This window comes from Chiloscyllium punctatum, chromosome 9 (assembly GCF_047496795.1).
Source record: "Chiloscyllium punctatum isolate Juve2018m chromosome 9, sChiPun1.3, whole genome shotgun sequence".
NCBI lineage: Eukaryota > Metazoa > Chordata > Chondrichthyes > Orectolobiformes > Hemiscylliidae > Chiloscyllium > Chiloscyllium punctatum.
The window spans coordinates 67,608,033-67,631,750 of NC_092747.1; the positions used below are offsets into that span (position 1 = coordinate 67,608,033).

Genomic DNA, 23,718 nt, shown 5'->3' on the forward strand with positions numbered 1-23,718 from the left:
GTGAGACTGTTACTGTGTCATATAGTCTAGTAGGCCACTTATCATATGTAAGCATGGCAAAAGACTGGAGTTCACAGCTGGAGTGCTAATTCCTCTCCAATTATGTTGCTGCAGATGAGGAAAATCATTTGATAATTCAGTATATGCAAGGCACTGTAAATGGGATCTTCCTGAGCCATATGGAGTAGCACTATACTCATTTACCAAAGGTTATTAGGCAGCTGGGTTGTATTTTCTTCCATTTTTAACCTTTTCTGTGTTTTTAAAAGACCACTTTCATCGAGCCTTAGCTCGAGCAAAGGAAGAAATTGACAGAATAATGAAGGAACAAATGGATGAGAAAAAGGCAATGGCTGCAGAGGTAACCAAAATGATCAGTTTCTATTTTGTTCTTGTTGCACAGCTATGTATTGCAGTGCTTGTGCTGCATAAGTTTAACTCCTTAAATATAATACGAAAGCTCACAATTTTCCTCGAAATTAAAGATGGTGAAACTGAACAGAACATACTGTGCCCAGGAGTTTGCTGTGTTGGCATTATTGATAATCATTGTTGTTTGCCTCAATACTTCCTCACTGATCAAACACCAAAATATTCTGGGAAATTAAATCATATGTGTTACATGATGGTAGTGGCAGTCCAAAGATTTCCAAATAAGAGTTATAGTTCAAATGTGTACACTATTCTATTTTTAATCACTATTTATATATTTGTAATAGTTAACTTCAAATACTTTCACAATTATAGTCAATAACATTATTAGTTATTTTTGTTTTATGACATTCATTTAACAATGTTCTGAATATAAAAGTAAATATTGAATTCACATTAAAATCAATTAAATTAATTAAAACTAATTTCAGTTAGCACTCAATTGTATTTTGTAAACCTGATCTAAGCATAGTCACAAATCACTTGGCCGGGGGGGGGGGTGGAAATTAAGCCCCACTATTCCAAAGTCCTAGCTGCTTGGAAAGTTCTATTGTTTTCTCTACTCACAGAAGGGAGAGGAGAGATGTTTTCTCCTGCATAGACAGGATGTTTCTGCTGTTTGGTCCAAATTCAGAGCTGTAGTCACATACCTATGAAACAGTCAAGAAGCGGTTACCATGCTGAGTATTCCCGAATACATGCTCCTGATTGAATAAACAAATCAAAGTCTGTCACTGGACAAAACAGCCTAAGACACACACCCATAACGCCATGATAGATTACCAGCTTGTTTAAATAATACTTTATAAAGAATATGTCACGATATCATAGCAATCTAGATGTGCCACCGATACCTAAATCTGTGGTCAACCAATTCACAAACTTAGTTGCCCATGCAATTGAGTTCTGTTTCAGTGACATTATCTATGCCCAAATAGGTGGCGTTGCCATGGGATCCCCTCCAGGCCTTACTACCATACCATGAGTAGGGCATCTTCAATGGAATGACTTCTAAACTCTTATCCTTTGCATATTTCCAATGTGTAGGTGACATATTTGCAATATTTGAATTCACAGCTGCAAAGAATTTCTTTACACAGCTCAATAAACTCCATATTGCATTCAAATTGTCCCATTTCAATGGTCAGTCAAATAAGCTCCTTTTCCTCAATATATTAATTGTACAGTCTGCCAATGTCAACTATTATCTATCAGAAGCTTGCATGTACTGGTCGATGCGTGTGTTGGGATTTCTGTAGTCGCACACATTACTATTGGCAACCTCCTGGACAGTGCCATAGCCATTGCTCATTGAGTAAGCTTGACACTGAGCTAGGGCAAATCAAAAATATCCTGCACGATAACAGAAATCCTGATCAAATTTCAAAAATTCATGAAAGGGTCTACGTCCACCATGTGCCCAGCCTCTCTCAGATTGAAGTTTGTCAAAAATTTGAACAGCAGGTATAGCTTGCAGTCTTGCACTAATAATATGCCATACGCCATTGAGTGATTTTCCCCACTAACAGTATGCTGTAGTCAAGCCAAATTGACATTTTGCCAGCCACACAAAATAATAATTTGATATATGAATTTCAGTGCAGGTGTGATGCCAGGTATGTAAGCCAAGCATCCGAAGTCTGCTTTTTACATTCTACTCCTGATGAATGCAAGACAAAAACCTTTGAGCAATGATTATGGACTGCTTAAGTATCTGAGGATTTTTTCATGCTGCTGAACATTGTGCAATCATCAGCAAGCACCTCACTTCTGACCTTATGAGGCAGCTGAAGATGATTAAACCTAAAATCACTCTGAGGAACTTTTTATGATTAGGTGAAGTGGGTAATTAATTCCCTTTTATAACTCCATCATGGTCAGTTGCAACAAACATATTTTTTAAAAACATGCAACTACCACACAGCAGTTAAACTTAATCAACCAAATCCAGATCAAAAACAAAGGAGAATCCATTCCAAGGCTTTGAGTGAAAGTGGATTTTTACCATCTATTAAACACATGGAAAATAAAAAGATGCAATATCTAACACACAAAGATAATAAGCTTTAAAAATTTAGGATGCTGATTATCTATACAGACAATTGTATTTTAAAGTTTTTTAGGTTCCTTCAGTTGTAAAAATGAAACCTTGACAAACAATTGTATTGCTGTTGCCTTTTTTTTTCTTCAAAATGGTATACAAATAACTTTTACTTCTTGGTGAAAGACTTTTTTTAAGGTTGCTTTTTTTTTCCCCCACCAAACACTGATCTATTAGCTTGAAGATGGAGATTCTTCCAATTCTTGCTTCTAAGTCTATTTTTCCCAGTCATTTTTTGCCCAGAAGTAGCCTTTTGAATACAGAACTGACTCGAAGGTAGAAGACAGAGGGTGGTGTGCCACAAGCTGGGTCCACTGCTTTTTATCATGTATATAAATCATTTGGATGTGAACATAGGAGGTATAGTTAGTAAGTTTGCAGATGACACCAAAATTGGAGGTGCAGTGGACAGCGAAGAAGGTTACCTCCGAGTACAACGGTGTCTTGATCAGATGGGCCAATGGGCTGAGGAGTGGCAGATGGAGTTTAATTTAGATAAATGTGAGGTGCTACATTTTGGAAAAGCAAATCAGAGCAGAACTTATACACTTAATGGTAAGGTCCTGAGGAGTGTTACTGAACAAAAAGATCTTGGAGTGCAGGTTCATTAGTTTCTTGGAAGTAGAGTTGCAGGTAGATAGCATAGTGAAGAAGGCATTTGGTATGCTTTCCTTTATTGGTCAGAGCATTGAGTATAGGAGTTGGGAGGTCATGTTGTGACTTTACAGGACATTGGTTAGGCCACTTTTGGAATAATGCATGCAATTCTGGTCTCCTTCCTATCGGAAGGATGTTATGAAACTTGAAAGGGTTCAGAAAAGATTTACAAGGATGTTGCCAGGGTTGGAGGATTTGAGCTACAGGGAGAGGCTGAATAGGCTGGGGCTGTTTTCCCTGGAGCATTGGAGGCTGAGGGATGACCTTATGGATATTTATAAAATCAAAAGGGGTATGGATAGGATAAATAGACAAAGTCTTTTCCCTGGGGTGGGAGGATCCAAAACTTGAGGGCATAGGTTTAGGGTGAGGGGGGAAAGATACAAAAGAGACCTAAGGGGCAACCTTTTCACCCAGAGGGTGGTGCATGTTTGGAATGAGCTGTCAGAGGAAGTGGTGGAGGCTGGTACAATTACAGCACTTAAAAGGCATCTGGATGGGTACATGAATAGGAATGATTTGGAGGGATATGGGCCAAATTCTGGTAAATGATACGAAATTAGGTTATGAAATCTGGATGGCATGGACAAGTTAGACCAAAGGGTCTGTTTCCGTGCTGTATATTTCTATGACTCTGACTCTAAGTAGCTGTTGATAAAGGTCCATTTGTATATTCCTGAGTATGCTCATTGTTTTCCAAGCCGAATACTCTACAGGCAAACTTTCAACGCAATGTGTAACTTATAGAAATGTGTGGATCAACTAGGAGACACAGAATTGGGTTTCAGCACCCTTTTATAACAATGTTAACTTTGGCTCAAACTGATCCTCTCTACTAATGGTTCCATGAGCTGCCTCAACTTGTTAAGTACGAACATGGCAACTACTTTAGGTCACTACTTGTCCTTTTAAAAAGATTGCTTTTTGTCCATGAAATTCTCAGATATTAAAATGTTGAATACTGATAGTCCATTTTAACTACGATCGTAGCAAATAAAATCAGCATAAATCAGACATGCCAGAATTCAGTGGAACTACTACATTGGAATAATGGCCTACGTGGTTTTCTGGAAATTCCAATCCATGATGCTATCAAATTATTTATGTTTACAATATACTTTTTCATGTACAGTCAGTAATCAATTATGTGATTCAATCCTGGAGTTCAGTATTCTTGCTAGTTTAATGATCTTCCACATTGTGTTACTGAAATATCTGGGACTATCATTTTATGTTTATCTTGTTTTGATTGCTGCTGTTTCTGCTGATACTTTTTTCTTCTATTGCTACTCGCCCTCCTACTGGTCTAAACTGGTTACTATGATTCAAATTATGTTATGAATATATAGCAATCTGTCAATGTGATTCTTTGAAAACTACTTGCTCTTCTGTCCAGAATGCTGTAAATTATATGGGTAAATACACTCGACAACAAGTAAAGGAAAATGCATGGCTAAAGAAAGAGGTAAGCAAATATTATACAATTTATTTTAACTTCATCTTACATTCTTTAATTAATATCTATAAGTATTAAACACAACAGACTCTTTTCACATAAGCCTACTTCCTCTCTAGACCATGTGCAAAAGCTTACACCTTGGAGTCCAATGGCAAGACCACCGATCATTTAAACCCTATTGCCTAGATATTGGTGAGCTGCAGAATGTTATTAGTTAATCATCTATTTGAATGATTTGCAATCAGAGGAAAAAGACTTTTCAGTAGATACAATCATACCTAACTAAACAAAGATATCGAGTTAATGGATTCAAGCTGCATAAAGAAGAGGCATTGAGGATCTTGTTGCCAGAGTTGATAGAGTTGTTAAGGAGGCACACGATGTGTTAGCTTTTATTGGTAGAGGCATTGAGTTTCAGAGCCACAAGGTCATGTTGCAGCTGTACAAAACTCTGGTGCAGCCACACTTGGAGTACTGCATACAATTCTGGTCACTGCATTGTAGGAAGGATGTGGAAACTTTGGAAGGTGTTCAGAGGAGATTTACTAGGATGTTGCCTGGTATGGAGAGAATGTCTTATGAGGAAAGGCTGAGGGACTTGAAGTTGTTTTTGTTAGAAGAAGGTTGAGAGGTGACTTAATTGAGACATATAAGATAATCAGAAATTTAGATAGGGTGGATAGTGAGAGCCTTTTTCCTCAGATGGTAATGGCTTGCATGAGGAGACATAGCTTTAAATTGAGAGGTGATAGATATAGGGTAGATGTCAGAGATAGTTTCTTTACTCAGAGTAGTAAGGGCATAGAATGCACTGCCTGCAACAGTAGTAGACTCACCAACTTTAAAGGCATTTAAATGGTCATTGGATAAATATATGGATGAAAAATGGAATAGTGTAGGTTAGATGGGCTTCAGATTGGTTGCACAAGTTCATGCAACATCAAGGGCTGAAGGGCCTGTACTGTGCTCTACTGTATTTTTGGATAAATATCCAAACTACAGAGCTAACTAAATATTTCATGACTAAAAATATTAATAAAAATTCAGTGCTGCTGTAATTATTATTTATTGTGATATTTCATTGCAATATCTGAGAATACATCAGCATAAAAATTAGATTGTGCCCAAAATTGGTTATTGGATTCACTAAGTTTTTAAAATTCTCTCATGGGATATGGTCATTGCTGACAAGACTAACATTTATTTCCCAACCTTAACTGTCCATGAACAGAATATTGCTTAGCCATTTCATAGGTCATTTAAGAGTCAACTATATTGCTGTGGTGCTGGAGTCAAATGTAGGCTAGAGTGTGTAGGAATGGGGATTTCACTAGTGAACAAGATAAGTTTTTACAACAATAGCTAATAGTTTCCATCATTACCATTACTGAAATTTGCTTTATATTCCAGGTTTATTAATTGAATTTAAATTCCATCTTCCCAGTATGGGATTCAAATCTATGGGAAAAGTCCAAGATACTCCTGGAAAGCTGAATTTGTCTTACCTCAATGGGTTCACTCAGACCTCTTGGAGATATTGATACTCTCTAGCCTACCAAATTATTTCCCAGTTAAAAACAATCTATCTCTCCAATATTGAAGACTGACATCACACTGGATGTCAGTAGGAATCAGAGGAACACTGTGCATTGAATAGAGTGATACTCAGCCCAGTGGAAGATGTTAGTGGTTGTTGGAGGTCAATCATTTCAGACCAAGGACATGATTACAGGAGTTCTTCAGAATAAGTTCTTGACACAACTATCCTCAGCTGCTTCATCAATAACCTTCCCCCCTTCATAAGATCATTAGTGGGATGTTCACAGTTAATGATCAGCACCATTCATAACTCCACAGCTTATGATGCAGTCCATGTCAATATGCAGCAAGACCTGGTCAACTTGTGGGCTTGGACTAATAAGTGGCAACACTTAAGCAACAGAAGTGCCAGATAGTGATGATCACCAGTGGGAAATAATTTAACCATCTCCCTGACATTCGATGATACTACCGTGCCTGAGTTCCCAATATCAACATCCTACGTGCTATTTTTGATCAGAAATTGTAAAGAAGGTTGATGAACAATGGTAAATCTTTTTTAAAAATTACTTCATGACTCATAGCAAAGATATATTCCAGTGAAGGAGGAGGATTCTAGGAAAGGGATAAATTGAAGAAGATAAACAGAGAAGTTAAATTAAAAGTAAAAACAATGTGGCAAAGAATTGGGGAAGATTTAAAAACCACTAAAGAGAAAAACAAACTATGAGAGCAAACTAGCAAGTAACATGAACATGGACAGTAAGAGCTTCTCTAAATATATGGAAAAAAAGACAGAGACAACAATGAGTACAGGCCCCTTAGAGAATGAGTTTGGGGAGATATTAGTGGGTAGGCAGAAAATGTCAAATGAGTTGAAGAAATACTTTATATCAGTCTTCATAGAAATGATGCTGATAGCATTGCAAAAACAATAAATGACTAATGAGCTAAATGGAATAGTGGCAATAAATAAGTATTAATTATCACGAGAGAACAACTACTGGAAAAACTAGTGGAACAAAGGAATAATAAGTCCCCAGATCATATGAGTTGCATCCTAGTATTTTTAAGGAAATAGCTACAGATATGGTGAATGCACTGGTAGTAATCTTTCCAAGAAATCTTAGTTTCTGGAAAAATCCCAGAAGATTGGAAAAACTGCCAATTCAACAGTTCAACTCAAAAATTGAGGAAGACAAAAAAAAGGTAACTGTAGACCAGTCAGCTCAACATCTATTATTGATAACTTGTTATAATCTATTATAAAAGATGTAATTGCAGAACATTTAGAAACTCAGTATAATCAAATACAGTAAACATGGCTTCATGAAGAGTTGATCATGCCTAAAAAATGTGTTGCAGTTCTTTGAGGAGGTAACAAGCAGAGTAGATAAAGGAGAACCAGCAAATGTAATATACTTGAATTTCCAAATGGCATTCATTAGGGATTACACACAAGGCTATTTAAAAAGAAATTGTGATTTTAATAATGTATTGTGGCTAGTAATATTAGCATGGATGGAGGATTGGTTAACCAATGAAAGACAAAGAGTTGGGATGAAGGGAGCATTTTCAGGATGGCAACCTGTAACTTGTGGTGTGCCAAAAGGATCAGTGCTGGGGCCACAATCATTTGCAATGTAATTTAATGGCTTAGATGAGGGAAGTGACTGTAGTGTCGAGAAGTATGATAAAATACTTGGAACGGCAGGTAGTAAAGTTGAAACAGGGAGTCTACATAAGCATATACACAGGTTGAATGAGGTAGAATACAATTTGGAAAAATGGTGAGCTTATGCACTTTGGCAGGAAGAAGAGATTATTTAAATGAGGAAAGACCATAGAAGCTGCAGCCCGGAAGAATTTTTGGATCCTAGTAAATGAATTATGAAACTATAGAATCCACATTAAGTGGGTAATAAGGAAGGCAATTGGAATGTTGACCTTTATCTCAAAGAGAATGGAGTATACAAGTAGGGAGGTCCAGCAAAAACTATACATGGCATTTGTCAGGCCATAGATGGAAGACCGTTAAAACCATTTTGTCCCTCTTATTGAAAGAAAGGTATACTGATTTGTCAGTCTAGAAGTATGGAGGGATTATTTTTATGAGGAGAAGTTGAGTCGGTTGGAATTGTACTCATTGGAATTTAGAAGTATGAGACAAGACCTTATTGAAACATTTAAGATTTTCACTCAAGTAGAGTATTGAATGCACTGCAGCAAAGTGTGAAAGTGTGATGGAAGCATTTGTTTTGGTTTTTTGAATAAAAATAATATGCAATAGTATGGAGGAAAGCAGGTTATAGGAACGATGTAATGAGGGTCATTTGAGGAACTAGTGCAGACACAACGGGCTGAAAGGGCTCCTTCTGTGCTATAGGACAATTATGACCTCTGAAACAGAGATGAGAATTTACTGCAAAACTCCTAGCCTCTGAGCTTCTTTTGTAGCCACGATATTTATAAAGCTATTTCAAAATTTTATCCACTTTTAACCGTTTCAAGACATCCAGAGGAGGAAGTGCTGGATGTCTTGAAACGGTTAAAAGTGGATAAATTCCCAGGACCTGATCAGGTGTACCCTAGAACTCTGTGGGAAGCTAGGGAAGTGATTGCTGGGCCTCTTGCTGAGATATTTGTATCATCGATAGTCACAGGGGAGGTGCCGGAATACTGGAGGTTGGCAAACGTGGTGCCACTGTTTAAGAAGGGCGGTAAAGACAAGCCAGGGAACCATAGACCAGTGAGCCTGACCTCGGTGGTGGGCAAGTTGTTGGAAGGAATCCTGAGGTACAGGATGTACATGTATTTGGAAAGGCAAGGACTGATTCGGGATAGTCAACATGGCTTTGTGCATGGGAAATCATGTCTCACAAACTTGATTGAGTTTTTTGAAGAAGTAACAAAGAAGATTGATGAGGGCAGAGCAGTAGATGTGAGCTGCATGGACTTCAGTAAGGTATTCGACAAGGTTCCCCATGGGAGACTGATTAGCAAGGTTAGATCTCACAGAATACAGGGAGAACTAGCCATTTGGATACAGAACTGGCTCAAAGGTAGAAGACAGGGGGTGGTGGTGGAGGATTGTTTTTCAGACTGGAGGCCTGTGACCAGTGGAGTGCCACAAGGATCTGTGCTGGGTCCTCTACATTTTGTCATTTACATAAATGATTTGGATGCGAGCATAAGAAGTACAGTTAGTAAGTTTGCAGGTGACACCAAAATTGGAGGTGTAGTGGACAGTGAAGAGGGTTACCTCAGATTACAACAGGATCTGGACCAGATGGGCCAATAGGCTGAGAAGTGGCAGATGGAGTTTAATTTAGATAAATGCAAGGTGCTGCATTTTGGGAAAGCAAATCTTAGCAGAACTTATACACTTAATGGTAAGGTCCTAGGGAGTGTTGCTGAACAAAGGGACCTTGGAGTGCAGCTTCATAGCTCCTTGAAAGTGGAGCTGCAGGTAGATAGGATAGTGAAGGAGGTGTTTGGTATGCTTTCCTTTATTGGTCAGAGTACTGAGTACAGGAGTTGGGAGGTCATGTTGCGGCTGTACAGGACATTGGTTAGGCCACTGTTGGAATATTGTGAGCAATTCTGGTCTCCTTCCTATCAGAAAGATGTTGTGAAACTTGAAAGGGTTCAGAAAAGATTTACAAGGACATTGCCAGGGTTGGAGGATCTGAGCTACAGGGAGACGCTGAACAGGCTGGGGCTGTTTTCCCTGGAGCGTCGGAGGCTGAGGGGTGACCTTATAGAGGTTTACAAAATTATGAGGGACATGGATAGGATAAATAGATAAACTCTTTTCCCTGGGATCGAGGAGTCCAGAACTAAAGAGCATAGGTTTAGGGGAAAGATATAAAAGAGACCTAAGGGGCAACGTTTTCATGCAGAGGGTGATACGTGTATGGAATGAGCTGCCAGAGGAAGTGGTGGAGGCTGGTACAATTGCAACATTTAAAAGGCATTTGGATGGGTATATGAATAGGAAGGGTTTGGAGGGATATGGGCCGGGTGCTGGCAGGTGGGACTAGATTGGGTTGGGATATCTGGTCAACATGGACAGGTTGGATCAAAGGGTCTGTTTCCATGCTGTACATCTCTCTGACTCTATGACTCTAATTCAGTTTCTGATCAATGCTAAACCCCAGGATGTTGATAGAGAGGGAATCAGCTATGATAACAGTATTGAATGTCAAGGGCAAATGGTTAAATTCTTATTGGATATTGCCATTGCCTGGCACAAATTATTACTTGTCACTTGTTGAGATCTTTCTGCATTTGGGCAGGGATTGTTTTGGTATCTGATGAGTTGCGAATGGTGTTAAATGTTCTGTAATTATCAGAGAACATCTTTATGTCTGACCTTAGGATGGAAGGAAGGTCTTTAAGAAGCAGCTGAAGATGGTCCTAGCACACTGCCCTGAGGAACTCCTGCAGAGATGTCCTGGAGCTGAGAGGACTGACCTCCAATAACCACAACCAACTTCCTTTGTGCCAGGTATGACTAACCAGTGACAGTTTTTCTCTGGGAAATATTTGTGGAACCTCGTCTCCAGTGAGTTGTTTAGTTATCCACTGCCATTCAGAACTGGGCATAGCAGTTCAGCAATGTGGGAACCTGCATTCCACAAGGATAAGTGCCACCATTTTCTCTCTTGCCTCACTCTCACAGAGTCACTACTCACTTTAACTAAATTACTGCACATGCCTCTCATTAAGGCCTATGAATAATAACTTTCACTATTGCATGCATCATATCCACACAGTGGCTATTAGCTACCTCATTCTCCCAAAATAATAACCCATCTAGTCCTCTGCATTTCCAACTCACTCACTAGGAACACTCATTCTTAACTGGCATCAGCTTTTATCCAACAACTAATTCCCTCTCGTGTGGGTACGACCAGCTCCCAGTAAAGCTCCCTCCTGAGGCAGTCAGCACTAAAGACCCTCATCTCCACTTCCTCATGTGAAGAGGAAGCCACTATTCCCTCAAAGGATGCAATATCAAGGCTTTCACCTGCACCCTTCTCCAGCTCAAAGACTTTCACCTCAGTGTTTACTCAGGAGCACAATCTGGTGAGAGCATCACCTACACATCTGCACAGTTGCTCAAGGAAGAAATGTTCCATGTCTGTGACACTTCGAGGATTGCTGGAGAGTAGGTACCTGTTTAGCTGCAGGAAGATGAGTCCCTATTCTCGGCATCAGTGACTTAGTCAAAGTTCAGAAACAGCCACAGGAACATCAGACGGGTTTGTTAGAGGCTCTTAGAAAGCTTATTAAAGGATGGAGGAATTCACCAGCATTATCAATACATGCTGGCTGCCTCTAAGAACAGGCTGATTCCCATTATGGAGATCCAGATCCAGGATTGTGTGTAAGACAGGTGCATGGACCTGCACACCATCATTATAGGCACTGATACACAACAACACTGGCATGGTGAGAGTGAAGGATGTGGGGCAATACAGTGGCTCAGAGCTTAGCACTGCTGCCTCACAGTGACAGGGACCCGCGTTCAATTTACAACCCTGAGTGACTCTGTGTGGAGTTTGTATATTCTCTCCACATCTGCATGGGTTTCCTCCAGGTGCTCTGGTTTCCTCCCACAGTTCAAAGATGTACAGGTTAGGTGAATTGGCCAGGCTAAATTGTCCATTGTGTCCAGAGATGTGCAGGTTAGGTAGATTAATCATGGGACATGAAAGGTTACAGGAATAGGGTAGGAGGGTGAGTCTGTATGAGATGCTTTCAGAGGGTCATCTGTGAGCTTGTTGGGCTGATTGGCCTGTTTGGAAACTGTAGGGATTCTATGAATCACATTCCAAGTACCCCTTCCTCTCAGGTGACCAGTTGTTATCAGCATGCACCAATCAGTAGACCTCAGAAGCTTCCCCCTTAGGACTCTCCACAGATGCCTGGCCCTTCCACCTCTCCTTGTTTATGATTCCATAGACTGTAGGTGTCCAAGCCAAGGAGAATAAGCCTGAATCTGAGCAAGGCACTCTCAGCAGGCTTTGGCCATCAAAGTCTAAATGGTCTTTGTCGCTGTCAGAATGAGTGAGAGATGAGCACCTCTTCACGCGTCCCAAAGGTGAAAGCAGTTGTAATGAGCATGTATTGCTCATCTTTGACAAATGACCAACTCCTTGACTGCAGAAAGCATCAGGCATCGTGCAAGTCACAGAGGCTGGCAGCCTTCAAGTAACTATAAAGTGAATAAGCACTAAGAAGATGCATCCTAACTAAATGCATGACTTGTATGTTTGTTTTGGTATGTAACCTGGCAGAGGAGTGCAAGTCGTCAGTACAATCAGTTCTGCTAGAATGCATATTTCTTCAACACAAATTGGCTTTAACACGATTGAAGGATATAAAGCATTATTTGTAGAACATGAACTTTCCTTACCTGTATTGGCTATGGTGCAATTCTGGCCCCATTAGTTTAAATGGTGCGGTATTGCGTGATCTTCATGGTGCATGAGATTGCACAAAAATGGAACTATCATGTTATATCAAAACCAATTGTATTCCAGAGTTCCAAAATAAGGTCTTGACTGGCTGAAGGAGTTGAGAGTTGGTCTGAAAGCAGCCATGGTCATAGAATCATACAGCACAGCAGATGGTGATATGAATCTGGTGGCTTTGCTGTTGCTGACTTGCATGAAGGAAGGGTAAAAGAGGATTGTGTCCATGGAATATGCATATTGCCAGATATTCATTCTGATGTTCATGTCAGGAATTTACGATAACTAGACTCTCTGAGAAGGAAAGGCAATTTGGAAGCTACATAGAAATAAAGAAATTTTGATTTTTAAGGGGATGCAAATGCACAGAAATAAGGTAGTTACCAGTCATCAACAAGATTCTGAACTCAAGATAATTAGAAATAGCTTTTCCCTGATATTGACTTGCTGGGTTTTTCATTTTTACTTGCATTTTCTCACCTTATTTTGCCCTTATCCATGCCTCTCAAGGAAGCAGAAATTCCACCCTCTCTTGAAAATCCAGAATTGATATGAGTTTGTTCTGAAACATAAGTATTAGCTGTTCCATAGTCAGAAGACTGTTCATGCTAGTGGTTTTCCGACTAAGATATTCTGCAAAAGAATGAACCTTTATTCTGGACACAAATTACCATTTAGCTCTTTTTACACTGATTTTAAGCGCAAGGTAAATATTCCTAGTCAAATCAAAATTCAGGGAATGAATTGAAATCATTGTCCAATCTGCCAGTCATTCCCAGTTCAAGTAAACAAAGCCTTTACCCAAATCCCGCTGCCTAATTTACTTCTCTCTTCAAAGCTTTCATTTCTATTCTCTCTTCATTTGTTAATTTTCCTTCCTGGAATTTAATATCAAGCTTCCGTAACTCTAGTTCTTTTGCCATTTCATACTTCATCTGCACTAAATCCTACTTAACTCCATCGTTGATTTATCTAGATTCACTTCCAAATGTTATGCTATTTCTGTTTCTTTTGACCCCCTGCATTAAACTATACCTTTATGACAGATGATTGCAGGGCACCTTGGGGTTGCCCTTCACTTCAGGCTGCCCTTTTTTTCAGGACACTACTTCACTTTGCATTGCCATCACAATTTGATTAAACATGCACTTCTCAATTCTAGACTTGCTGGAAAATTTCTTGTATTTTTTACATTTTATGGAATAAAGTGAAGCTGGGTTTTTAGTAATGTACCACTTGCGTTATTGCTGCTAAATATCTTCACTGTCCATAAACGTTTTGTGTGGAATCTACCCAGCCCCTGAACAACGAAGCATCAGCAAATCAGTTAGAAAGATAGAGTAAGATTTGCAGAAATGGGATTCTCAACAAGAAGAAAAGGTCTGATTTTCCAACCAAGTCTTGATCCATGAGACAAAAATCTCATTAGTGAATAGCCAGAGGCCTATTTAAAACCATTTGTATTAACATGCTATTGTTACGCAACCTCACCTTATTGATATGCAAGTTCCCAATCTCCCAACCATCAGATTGAAACTAGACTGTTGGTCATCAGTCACTAATATCTCAGAGCAAATTCAATAGGCAGTGATTGCCCACACACCCAGCCATGGGCATTGGCATTGGACATACCAGCCTCACCATCCCTTTATGGAACATGCCTGATCCACTTACAATTATAGCTGTCCATATTAGTGCAGCTTCTTGGAGTGCACAGTCTTCTTTCATTGTAATACACTTGCCAGGACATTTTGTAGGCAGGGACAGGCACCAAACTCATTGATTGGAATGTAGGAAATAGGCTTTAAAAATTGCGCCATGCCAGAAATCCCAGGAGATTCCCACAGTAGTGAGTACCTTCGCCTGTAGCAAGAAGGAAGGTAGGACAAGAGGAGTACCATAGAGGTGGTGTGCAAGGGTAATGAATCAAGGTTCGAGAATAGCATGAGAAATCGTAAGACCATAAGACCATAAGACATAGGAGTGGAAGTAAGGCCATTCGGCCCATCGAGTCCACTCCGCCATTCGATCATGGCTGCTGGGCACTTCAACTCCACTTACCCACATTCTCCCCGTAGCCCTTAATTCCCCGAGACAACAAGAATCTATCAATCTCTGCCTTGAAGACATTTAGCGTCCGGCCTCCACTGCACTCTGCGGCAATGAATTCCACAGGCCCACCACTCTCTGGCTGAAGAAATGTCTCCGCATTTCTGTTCTGAATTTACTCCCTCTAATTCTAAGGCACTGTCCACGGGTCCTAGTCTCCTCACCTAACGGAAGCAATTTCCTAGCATCCACCCTTTCCAAGCCATGTATTATCTTGTACGTCTCTATTAAGCCTCCCCTTAATCTTCTAAACTCCAATGAATACAATCCCAAGATCCTCAGCCATTCCTCATATGTTAGGCCTACCATTCCAGGGATCATCCGTGTGAATCTCCGCTGGACACGTTCCAGTGCCAGTATGTCCTTCCTGAGGTGTGGGGACCAAAACTGGACACAGTACTCCAAATGGGGCCTAACCAGAGCTTTATAAAGTCTCAGTAGCACAATGGTGTTTTTATATTCCAACCCTCTTGAGATAAGCGACAACATCGCATTCGCTTTCTTAATCACAGACTCAACCTGCATGTTGACCTTTTAGAGAATCCTCGACTAGCACTCCCTTCCCTTTGTACTATGGCTTTACGAATTTTCTCACCGTTTAGAAAGTAGTCCATGCTTTTATTCTTTTTGCCAAAGTGCAAGACCTCGCATTTGTTCACGTTGAATTCCATCAGCCATTTCCTGAACCACTCTCCCAAACTGTCTAGATCCTTCTGCAGCCTCCCCACTTCCTCAGTACTATCTGCCTGTCCACCTATCTTCGTATCATCGGCAAACATTGCTAGAATGCCCCCAGTCCCTTCATCCAGATCATTAATATATAATGCGAACAGCTGTGGCCCTAACACTGAACCCTGCGGGACACCGCTCGTCACCGGCTGCCATTCTGAAAAAGAACCTTTTATCCCAACTCTCTGCCTTCTGTCAGACAGCCAATCCTCAATCCATCCCAGTAGCTCACCTTGAACACCATGGGCCCTCACCTTGCTCAGCAGCGTCCCGTGTGGCACCTTATCAAAGGCATTTTGGAAGTCTAGATAGACCACATCCACTGGGTTTCCCTGGTCTAACCTACTTGTCACCTCTTCAAAGAATACCAACAGGTTTGTCAGGCATGACCTCCCCTTAGTAAATCCATGTTGACTTGTTCTAATCAGACTCTGCTCTTCTAAGAATTTAGAAACCTCATCCTTAATGATGGATTCTAGAATTTTACCAACAACTGAGGTTAGGCTAATTGGCCTATAATTTTCCATCTTTTGTCTTGATCCTTTCTTGAACAATGGGGTTACAACCGCGATCTTCCAATCATCCGGGACTTTCCATGACTCCAGTGACTCTTGAAAGATCTCAACCAACGCCTCCACTATTTCCTCAGCCACCTCTCTCAGAACTCGGGGCCAGAGATTTTATCAATTTTAAGACTTTTTAGCTTTTCTAGCACTATCTCTTTTATAATGACAACCATACTCAACTCAGCCTCCTGACTCCCTTTAATTGTTGGGATATTACTCCTGTCTTCCACTGTGAAAACTGTTAAGTTCTCCTGCTATTTCCTTATCTCCCATCACTAGGCTTCCAGCATCAGTTTGAAGTGGCCCAATGTCTACTTTTGTCTGTCGTTTGTTTCTTATGTATTGAAAGAAACTTTTACTATCGTTTCTAATATTACTGGCTAGCCTATCTTCATATTTGATCCTCTCCTTTCTTATTACTCTCTTTGTTATCCTCTGTTTGTTTTTGTAGCCTTCCCAATCTTCTGATTTCCCACTGCTCTTGGCCACTTTATAGGATCTCTCTTTTTCTTTAATACATTTCCTGACTTCCTTTGTCAACCATGGCTATCTAATCCCTCCCTGGATAATCTTTCTTTTCTTGGGGATGAACCTCTGTACAGTGTCCTTAATTATACTCCCGAACTCCTGCCATTTTTGCTCTATGTCTTCCCCGCAAGCCTCTGCTTCCAGTCTATTTTTGTCAGTTCCGCTCTCATGCCCTCATAATTAACTTTATTTAACTGTAACACCATTACATCAGATTTTGCCTTCTCTCTTTCAAACTGCAGACTGAACTCTACCATATTATGATCGCTGCTTCCTAAGGGTTCCCTTACTTTAAGATCTTTTATAAAGTCTGGTTCATTGCAAAGCACTAGGTCCAGAATAGCCTGCTCCCTTGTGGGCTCCATGACAAGCTGTTCCAAAAAGCCATCCTGTAAGCATTCCATGAATTCCCTCTCTTTGGATCCACTGGCAACATTATTTACCCAGTCCACCTGCATATTGAAGTCTCCCATGATCACCGTGACCTTGCCTTTCTGACATGCCTTCTCTATTTCCCGGTACATGTTGCGTTCCTGCTCCTGACCACTGTTAGGAGGTCTGTACACAACTCCAATTATGGTTTTTTTGCCTTTGTGGTTCCTCAATTCCACCCACACAGACTCCACATCATCTGACGCTATGTCATTCAGGGCCATACATTTAATATTGTTCTTAACTAACAAGGCAACCCCACCCTCTCTGCCGACCTCCCTGTCTTTTTGATAAGTTGAAAATCCTTGGAGGTTTAACTGCCAGTCCTGACCCCCCTGTAACCAAGTCTCTGTGATGCCTACCACATCATAATTATTCACTATGATCTGTGCCATTAGTTCATCTGCTTTGTTATGAATGCTACGCACATTCAGGTAAAGCACCTTAATGCTAACTTTCTTATCATAAGAGATATTGGAAGTCATATGATGTCCTAAGTTATCCTTGCTTTTTTCTGCATTCCCAGTCTGCCTCAATTTTAAATCCGCCTGGACACATGCTATCCTGCTGCTTGTCTTTCCATTTAACGCCATACTCCCTGTTGCTTTCACTTTCCCTTCCCCCCCAGGGAAAGTGAGGGCTTGTAGCAAGAAACACCAAAATTGATACTTATTGATTTCTGGGAATGTTCAGCCTTATTTTTCTGTCCATTCTGATTTTCTTTTAAAATGTGGAATTAATCAATTTTATCTGTATGTTACCTTTTAAATTCAATCATAATCATTATTTTTATATTCTAAAATGAACATTAAAATTGAAGGATATTAAATATCTTGTTTAATGTGTGAATACTTCAATGTCATTGGCTGCTTAACTTGCTCACTAACATCAATGCTGCTGCACTTACTACCAGATTTACAGTAAGTTTCTAAGAGGGTTGTGACAGTGTGGGGTATGGACCAAAATCAGTCCTGGGCATCAACTCAATGAAAGGTAAAAACAATGATTGCAGATGCTGGAAACCAGATTCTGGATTAGAGGTGCTGGAAGAGCACAGCAGTTCAGGTAGCATCCGAGGAACAGTAAAATCCCCACCCTTTTCTGCCTTCCGCAAAGACCGTTCCCTCCGTGACTACCTGGTCAGGTCCATGCCTCCCTACAACCAACTCACCCTCCCATCCTGGCACCTTCCCTTGCCACTGCAGGAATTGCAAAACCTGCACCCACACCTCCTCCCTCACCTCCATCAGGGCCCTAAAGGAGCCTTCCACATCCATCAAAGTTTTACCTGCACATCCACCAATATCACTTATTGTATCCGTTGCTCCCGGTGCGGTCCCCTCTACACTGGGGAGACTGGACGCCTCCTCATGGAGTGCTTTAGGGAACATCTCTGGGACACCTGCACCAATCAACCCCACCGTCCTCTGGCCCAACATTTCAACTCCCCTCCCACTCTGCTAAGGACATGAAGGTCCTGGGCCTCCTTCACCGCTACTCCCTCACCACCTGACACCTGGAGGAAGAATGCCTCATCTTCCGCCTCAGAACACTTCAACCCTAGGGCATCAATGTGGACTTCAACAGTTTCCTCATTTCCCCTTCCCCCACCTCACCCCAGTTCCAAACTTCCAGCTCAGCACTGTCCCCATGACTTGTCGTACCTGCCTATCTTCCTTTCCACCTATCCACTCCACCCTCCTCCCTGGCCTATCATCTTCATCCCCTCCCCCACACACCTATTGTCCTCTATGCTACTTTCTCCCCACCCCCATCCTCCTCTCATTTATCGCTCCACCCTTCAGGCACTCTGCCTGTATTCCTGATGAAGGGCTTTTGCCTGAAACGTCGATTTTACTGCTCCTCGGATGCTGCCTGAACTGCTGTGCTTTTCCAGCACCACTAATCCAGAATGAACTCAATGAAAGTCACTGTTTTGACAGGCAAGTTGAGGAAGTCAACTTACAGGAGAAACCATGCCACAGAGACTTCCTGGTTAGTATCAAACATACTTCATAGAATTCCTATAGTGTGGAAACAAGCATTTGGCCCAACAAGTCCACACCGGTCCTCCAAAGAGTATCCCACCCAGACCCATTCCCCTACCCTATAACTTTACATTTCCCCTGACTAATGCACCTAACCTACACACGCCTGGACCATGTGGGCAATTTAGCATGGCAAATCCACCTAACTTGCACATCTTTAGGTTGTGGGAGGAAACCAGAGCACCCGGAGAAAACTCATGCAGACGTGAGGAGAATGTACAAACTCCACACAGTTGCCGAGGGTGGAAAGAACCTGGGACCCTGGTGCTGTGAGGCATCAGTGCTAACCAGTGAGCCACCTCTTGTTTCATCACTGATGAAATTTCAGGTGAAAGTTTGGTCAGATTTTGATACTGATAAACTTATTATATGTTCATGTTTCTGCAGCTAAACCTATATAGTCTCGAAGTTACTAATTTGGAACAAGCAGTACAAAAAGTTGAACAGGATAATCTGAAAATTTTGAGTCAACTGTTTGATTGCCAGATCAGTGACCTTAATGTATGCAGGTAATTTAGACATCTCTTACCTTCTCAATATACTATTAATAGATCTGTACAGTCTTAATTTTAATACTTAAATGATTAGATTAGATTAGATTACTTACAGTGTGGAAACAGGCCCTTCGGCCCAACAAGTCCACACCGCCCCGAAGAAGCGCAACCCACCCATACCCCTACATCTACCCCTTACCTAACACTACGGGCAATTTAGTATGGCCAATTCACCTGACCTGCACATCTTTGGAGTGTGGGAGGAAACCGGAGCACCCGGAGGAAATGCTATTCTTAATGTTTATTATACCTGCTATATTGCCTTTTTAATGCATTGGTATCGGCTGTAATTAAGATTTGAGTGAATGGATTTACCAAGTTATAAATTCTTACTGTAATCCCAAAATATTAGTAGTAATACTCAAAATAATATACAAGTTACCCTTTTAGCAAAATTTTAGGGAGAAATTTTATTTTTGGTAAGATGTAACTCCATTCTATATTATGCCAACTGTGCCATATTTTTGAAAGTGTCAGAAAAGACACAGCCGATAAAATCACATGTTTTTGTTTCCACCTGATAGATGCAAAATCATTTGTTTCATACAATGTGCAGAACCTGCTGCCCTCTCTAGTAGCATGTTTGGAAGCAGGAAGAGCATTTAGTAGGGTAGCAACTCCACCCCAATTAATTATGGGATGGGAAGGTTCTTATCATCCTTCACCAACCCACCAATTGAAACCCTCAGGTAACAACCAGTGACCACATCAGGGGCTCAAATGCTTCTGCTTTTAATGATCAAGCTGCAGGTTTGTCATGTGGTATGCACAACAAGATAATCTGTATTGGCTGTTTGTCTGAGTGGCAGCATGGCCCTCACTCAAAGGCATTCCGTTCCAGATTAAAGGAATGCAAAATTCCTCCCATCCTTACTTTAGTGTGGCCTGACTGGATCCCTCCATAAGATTATCTGTTTAGTAGGTACTTGTCCTGGAATTAGCCAGTGCATATAAAATATACTGAGAAAGATTCCTGCTAGCCCTTGAGTAGCCAGTGATACTCTGTTGCAGAGACCCCTGCCTCAAGAGTTTTGATCCTGTGCTATGGACTAGGCCAGACCACTCAAAACATTCTTAAGCAGGCAACCCAGACTGTAACTTTGCTATTTGTTTTGGTAAATGTACAATGAAAATTATCCAGAGTAAGTTAGCTATTTTGACTACCATGTTTTAAAATAGCCAACAATTTATTCACAAAATTACAAAATGAGACACAAAGAACAGAATATAGAATACCCACAGAACAGTCCACCCAAATTAGACTTAATTATGTTGTTCTTAAAAATAAGTGCAATAATCCCAATAAACGAACCCCTTAAACACAGTAAAAATGAAACAGGGGCTTACAGGTTGAAGTTAGAAGGGCAGAAGGAGAGAGAGTCGAGCAGCCTGTTTCCACACAGCCCACTGCTGCACTGTCCCAAAAGCCTCAGCTGCCAGGACTGACCACTCCCCTTTCAGTATACAGGTTACTTTTAAAACATGAAAGCCTGAAGTCTAAAGACTCATTTGCTTACGTATACACAAAAAGCTTCTCAGTAAACCCTTTCATCTCTGTACCACTTCAGCCAACTCACAGCCTGGGCTGTTTTATGACCCCTCTGAAAAACATCAAGGACACAGTATCCTTGAGAAGGAACAGCTTTCTGACACCTGTGCAAAGGTCTGCCAATGACCTGTCATGTGCCTAGTTGACTCTGGATTCATTAGGCCTTCCCCAAAGAAGACAATGTATGTGATTACCAGCTCTCCAGTCACCAGATAAGACTCATGTCACCACAAATTGATCCTATATGATAATTCAATGATTCTTTATTTCCAATGGTCATAGAAACCTGTTCAAAATTCGTGCACCTGGATCCAAGAGCCAAGATGGTGGGATATTGGAAGAAGAATTAGCTAAATTAGCGTTCAAAGGTGAACCTTCAGGTAATAATAAGAAAAAAAATTGTAAATCACATAGGAATTCTTTATTTCAGTTTACAATATTATATATCTTTCTGCATTGTTAAATAATACTCATGTTTCTGTAATACTACATTTTATAAAACATAGAACAGTACAGCACAGAACAGGCCCTTCAGCCCATGATGTTGTGTCGACCATTGATCCTCATGTATGCACCCTCAAATCTTTGTGACCATATGCATGTCCAGGAGTCTCTTAAATGTCCCCAATGACCCTACCTCCACAACTGCTGCTGGCAACGCATTCCATGCTCTCAACTCTCTGTGTAAAGAACCCGCCTCTGACATCCCCTCTATATTTTCCTCCAACCAGCTTAAAACTATGACCCCTCATGTTAGTCATTTCTGCCCTGGGAAATATTCTCTGGCTATCGACTCTATCTATGCCTCTCATTATCTTGTACACCTCAATTAGGTCCCCTCTTCTCCTCCTTTTCTCCAATGAAAAAAGTCCGAGCTCAGTCAACCTCTCCTCATAAGATAAGCCCTCCAGTCCAGGCAGCATCCTGGTAACGTCACGTGCGCACGTATCCCTCCAACATACATGCACGACCCTCCAACAGTGCGTCCTTCCAAACACACGCCTGTGTGCAAGTGTCCTTCAAACACACACACACACCCCTCAAACACACACGTGTCCCTCAAACACGTGCACATCCCTCAGACACGCATAATCTGCACATCCCTCAGACACGCATAATCCCTCAGACACATGCACATATAAACTATAAGTATTGGTTAGTAATTAACAATGGACAGATCATTTGACATTGAAGACAGATCATTTGAGTTACTTTATTCAAGTAATTATGTGCAGTGATTTAGGATAATACAAATTGTTTTTATTCATTAATGGGATGTGGATGTCATTGGCAAAGGCCAGAATTTATTGCTGATCTCTATTTACTTTGGAGAAGATGTGTTGAGGTACCTTCTTAAAACTCTGCTGTCCTTTGGGTTTAGGTATCCATAATGCTGTTAGGAAGGGAGTTCCAGGATTTTGATCCGCAATGGGAAAGGAACTGTGATATGGTCCCCCCAGGTTCGGATGGTGTTGGAGGGAACAGATGGTGTTCCCATGGATCTTATATCTTTGTCCTTTTAGGTGATAGAGTTTGGCAGTTCAAGAAGCCTGTGTGAATTGCTATGGATTTAACCAATAGCTGGAGATTATTCAACACAAAATGCTTGGTGATTATGAGAAACAGTTATATACTACTGTCCTTTCCAGATTCCCTGTTGATCCTATCATCCTAGGGTACCCTTGTCTCCTGCAGGTTTAGGAAAAGGGGGAACTAAAAAGTTGAGGAAAAGCTCCAACTAAAAGGGAACCAAAGATCTAAAATGATGAAAAACCATTTATCAAAAGGTCTGCAAATGGGCCTATAATTCAGAAATTGAAATAGAGCTGAAGCTACCCCTTAATGGTCAGGCCCAATTTGTGACAGAGGCAGTGTAGCCTTGCTAGCAAGTACCACGCTACAAGGCCTCTTCAGTACTTTTCTTGATCAATCCAGAAGAGCAAATTCCTGTTGGAGCCAATGAAAAGGCATTGTTTTACAAGCAGTGGTCTTGCTTCTTCATTGACTGAAAGATAAAGTCTAATGTTACTATTGGGATGTGAGCATGTTTCTCTGCTTTTTGAACAAGACAATAATATGACAATTGTCTTCTTCCAAACCACCCAGAATTCAGGAGATTTTCTATAGACGTTTATATACCATAAGGTCAGAGTAGATCCAATTGCTAACAATTCTTACATTCAGTTTCAATCACAATTACTACAATAGTGAAACGGTGTTCACTAGTCTATCGAGCAGGATCTGGATAAAATGGAAGCTTGGGGCAGACAAATGACAAGAGATATTTGCACAAGTGTATCATGTCAACATCATTACAAACAGAAGAAAGGCAAGTCATCTATCCTCAACCTTCATGACATCATCAACATACTGGGGGTTACCATTGACAACAAATTCAAATTGACCAGCCATATCAGCACAGTAGCTGTAACAGGGCAGAGGCTGCATATTCTGTCACAATATAGTTCACCTTCTTAACCTTAAACCTTACTTACCATCTAAAAGTACTATTACCTATATATTGATGCAGTCA

General features: G+C 40.8%; 1 protein-coding gene across 1 annotated transcript in view; it reads left to right on the plus strand.

Moving 5' to 3' along the window:
- Positions 1–23,718, plus strand: part of ccdc83 (coiled-coil domain containing 83) — a 70,605-nt gene that overhangs the window by 29,055 nt on the left and 17,832 nt on the right. Inside the window, exons 6-9 of the mRNA XM_072577721.1 lie at positions 270–361; positions 4,587–4,655; positions 19,470–19,591; positions 21,468–21,565. Of these exons, the coding sequence (XP_072433822.1) occupies positions 270–361; positions 4,587–4,655; positions 19,470–19,591; positions 21,468–21,565 (381 nt within the window). The remainder of the gene's footprint in view (positions 1–269; positions 362–4,586; positions 4,656–19,469; positions 19,592–21,467; positions 21,566–23,718) is intronic.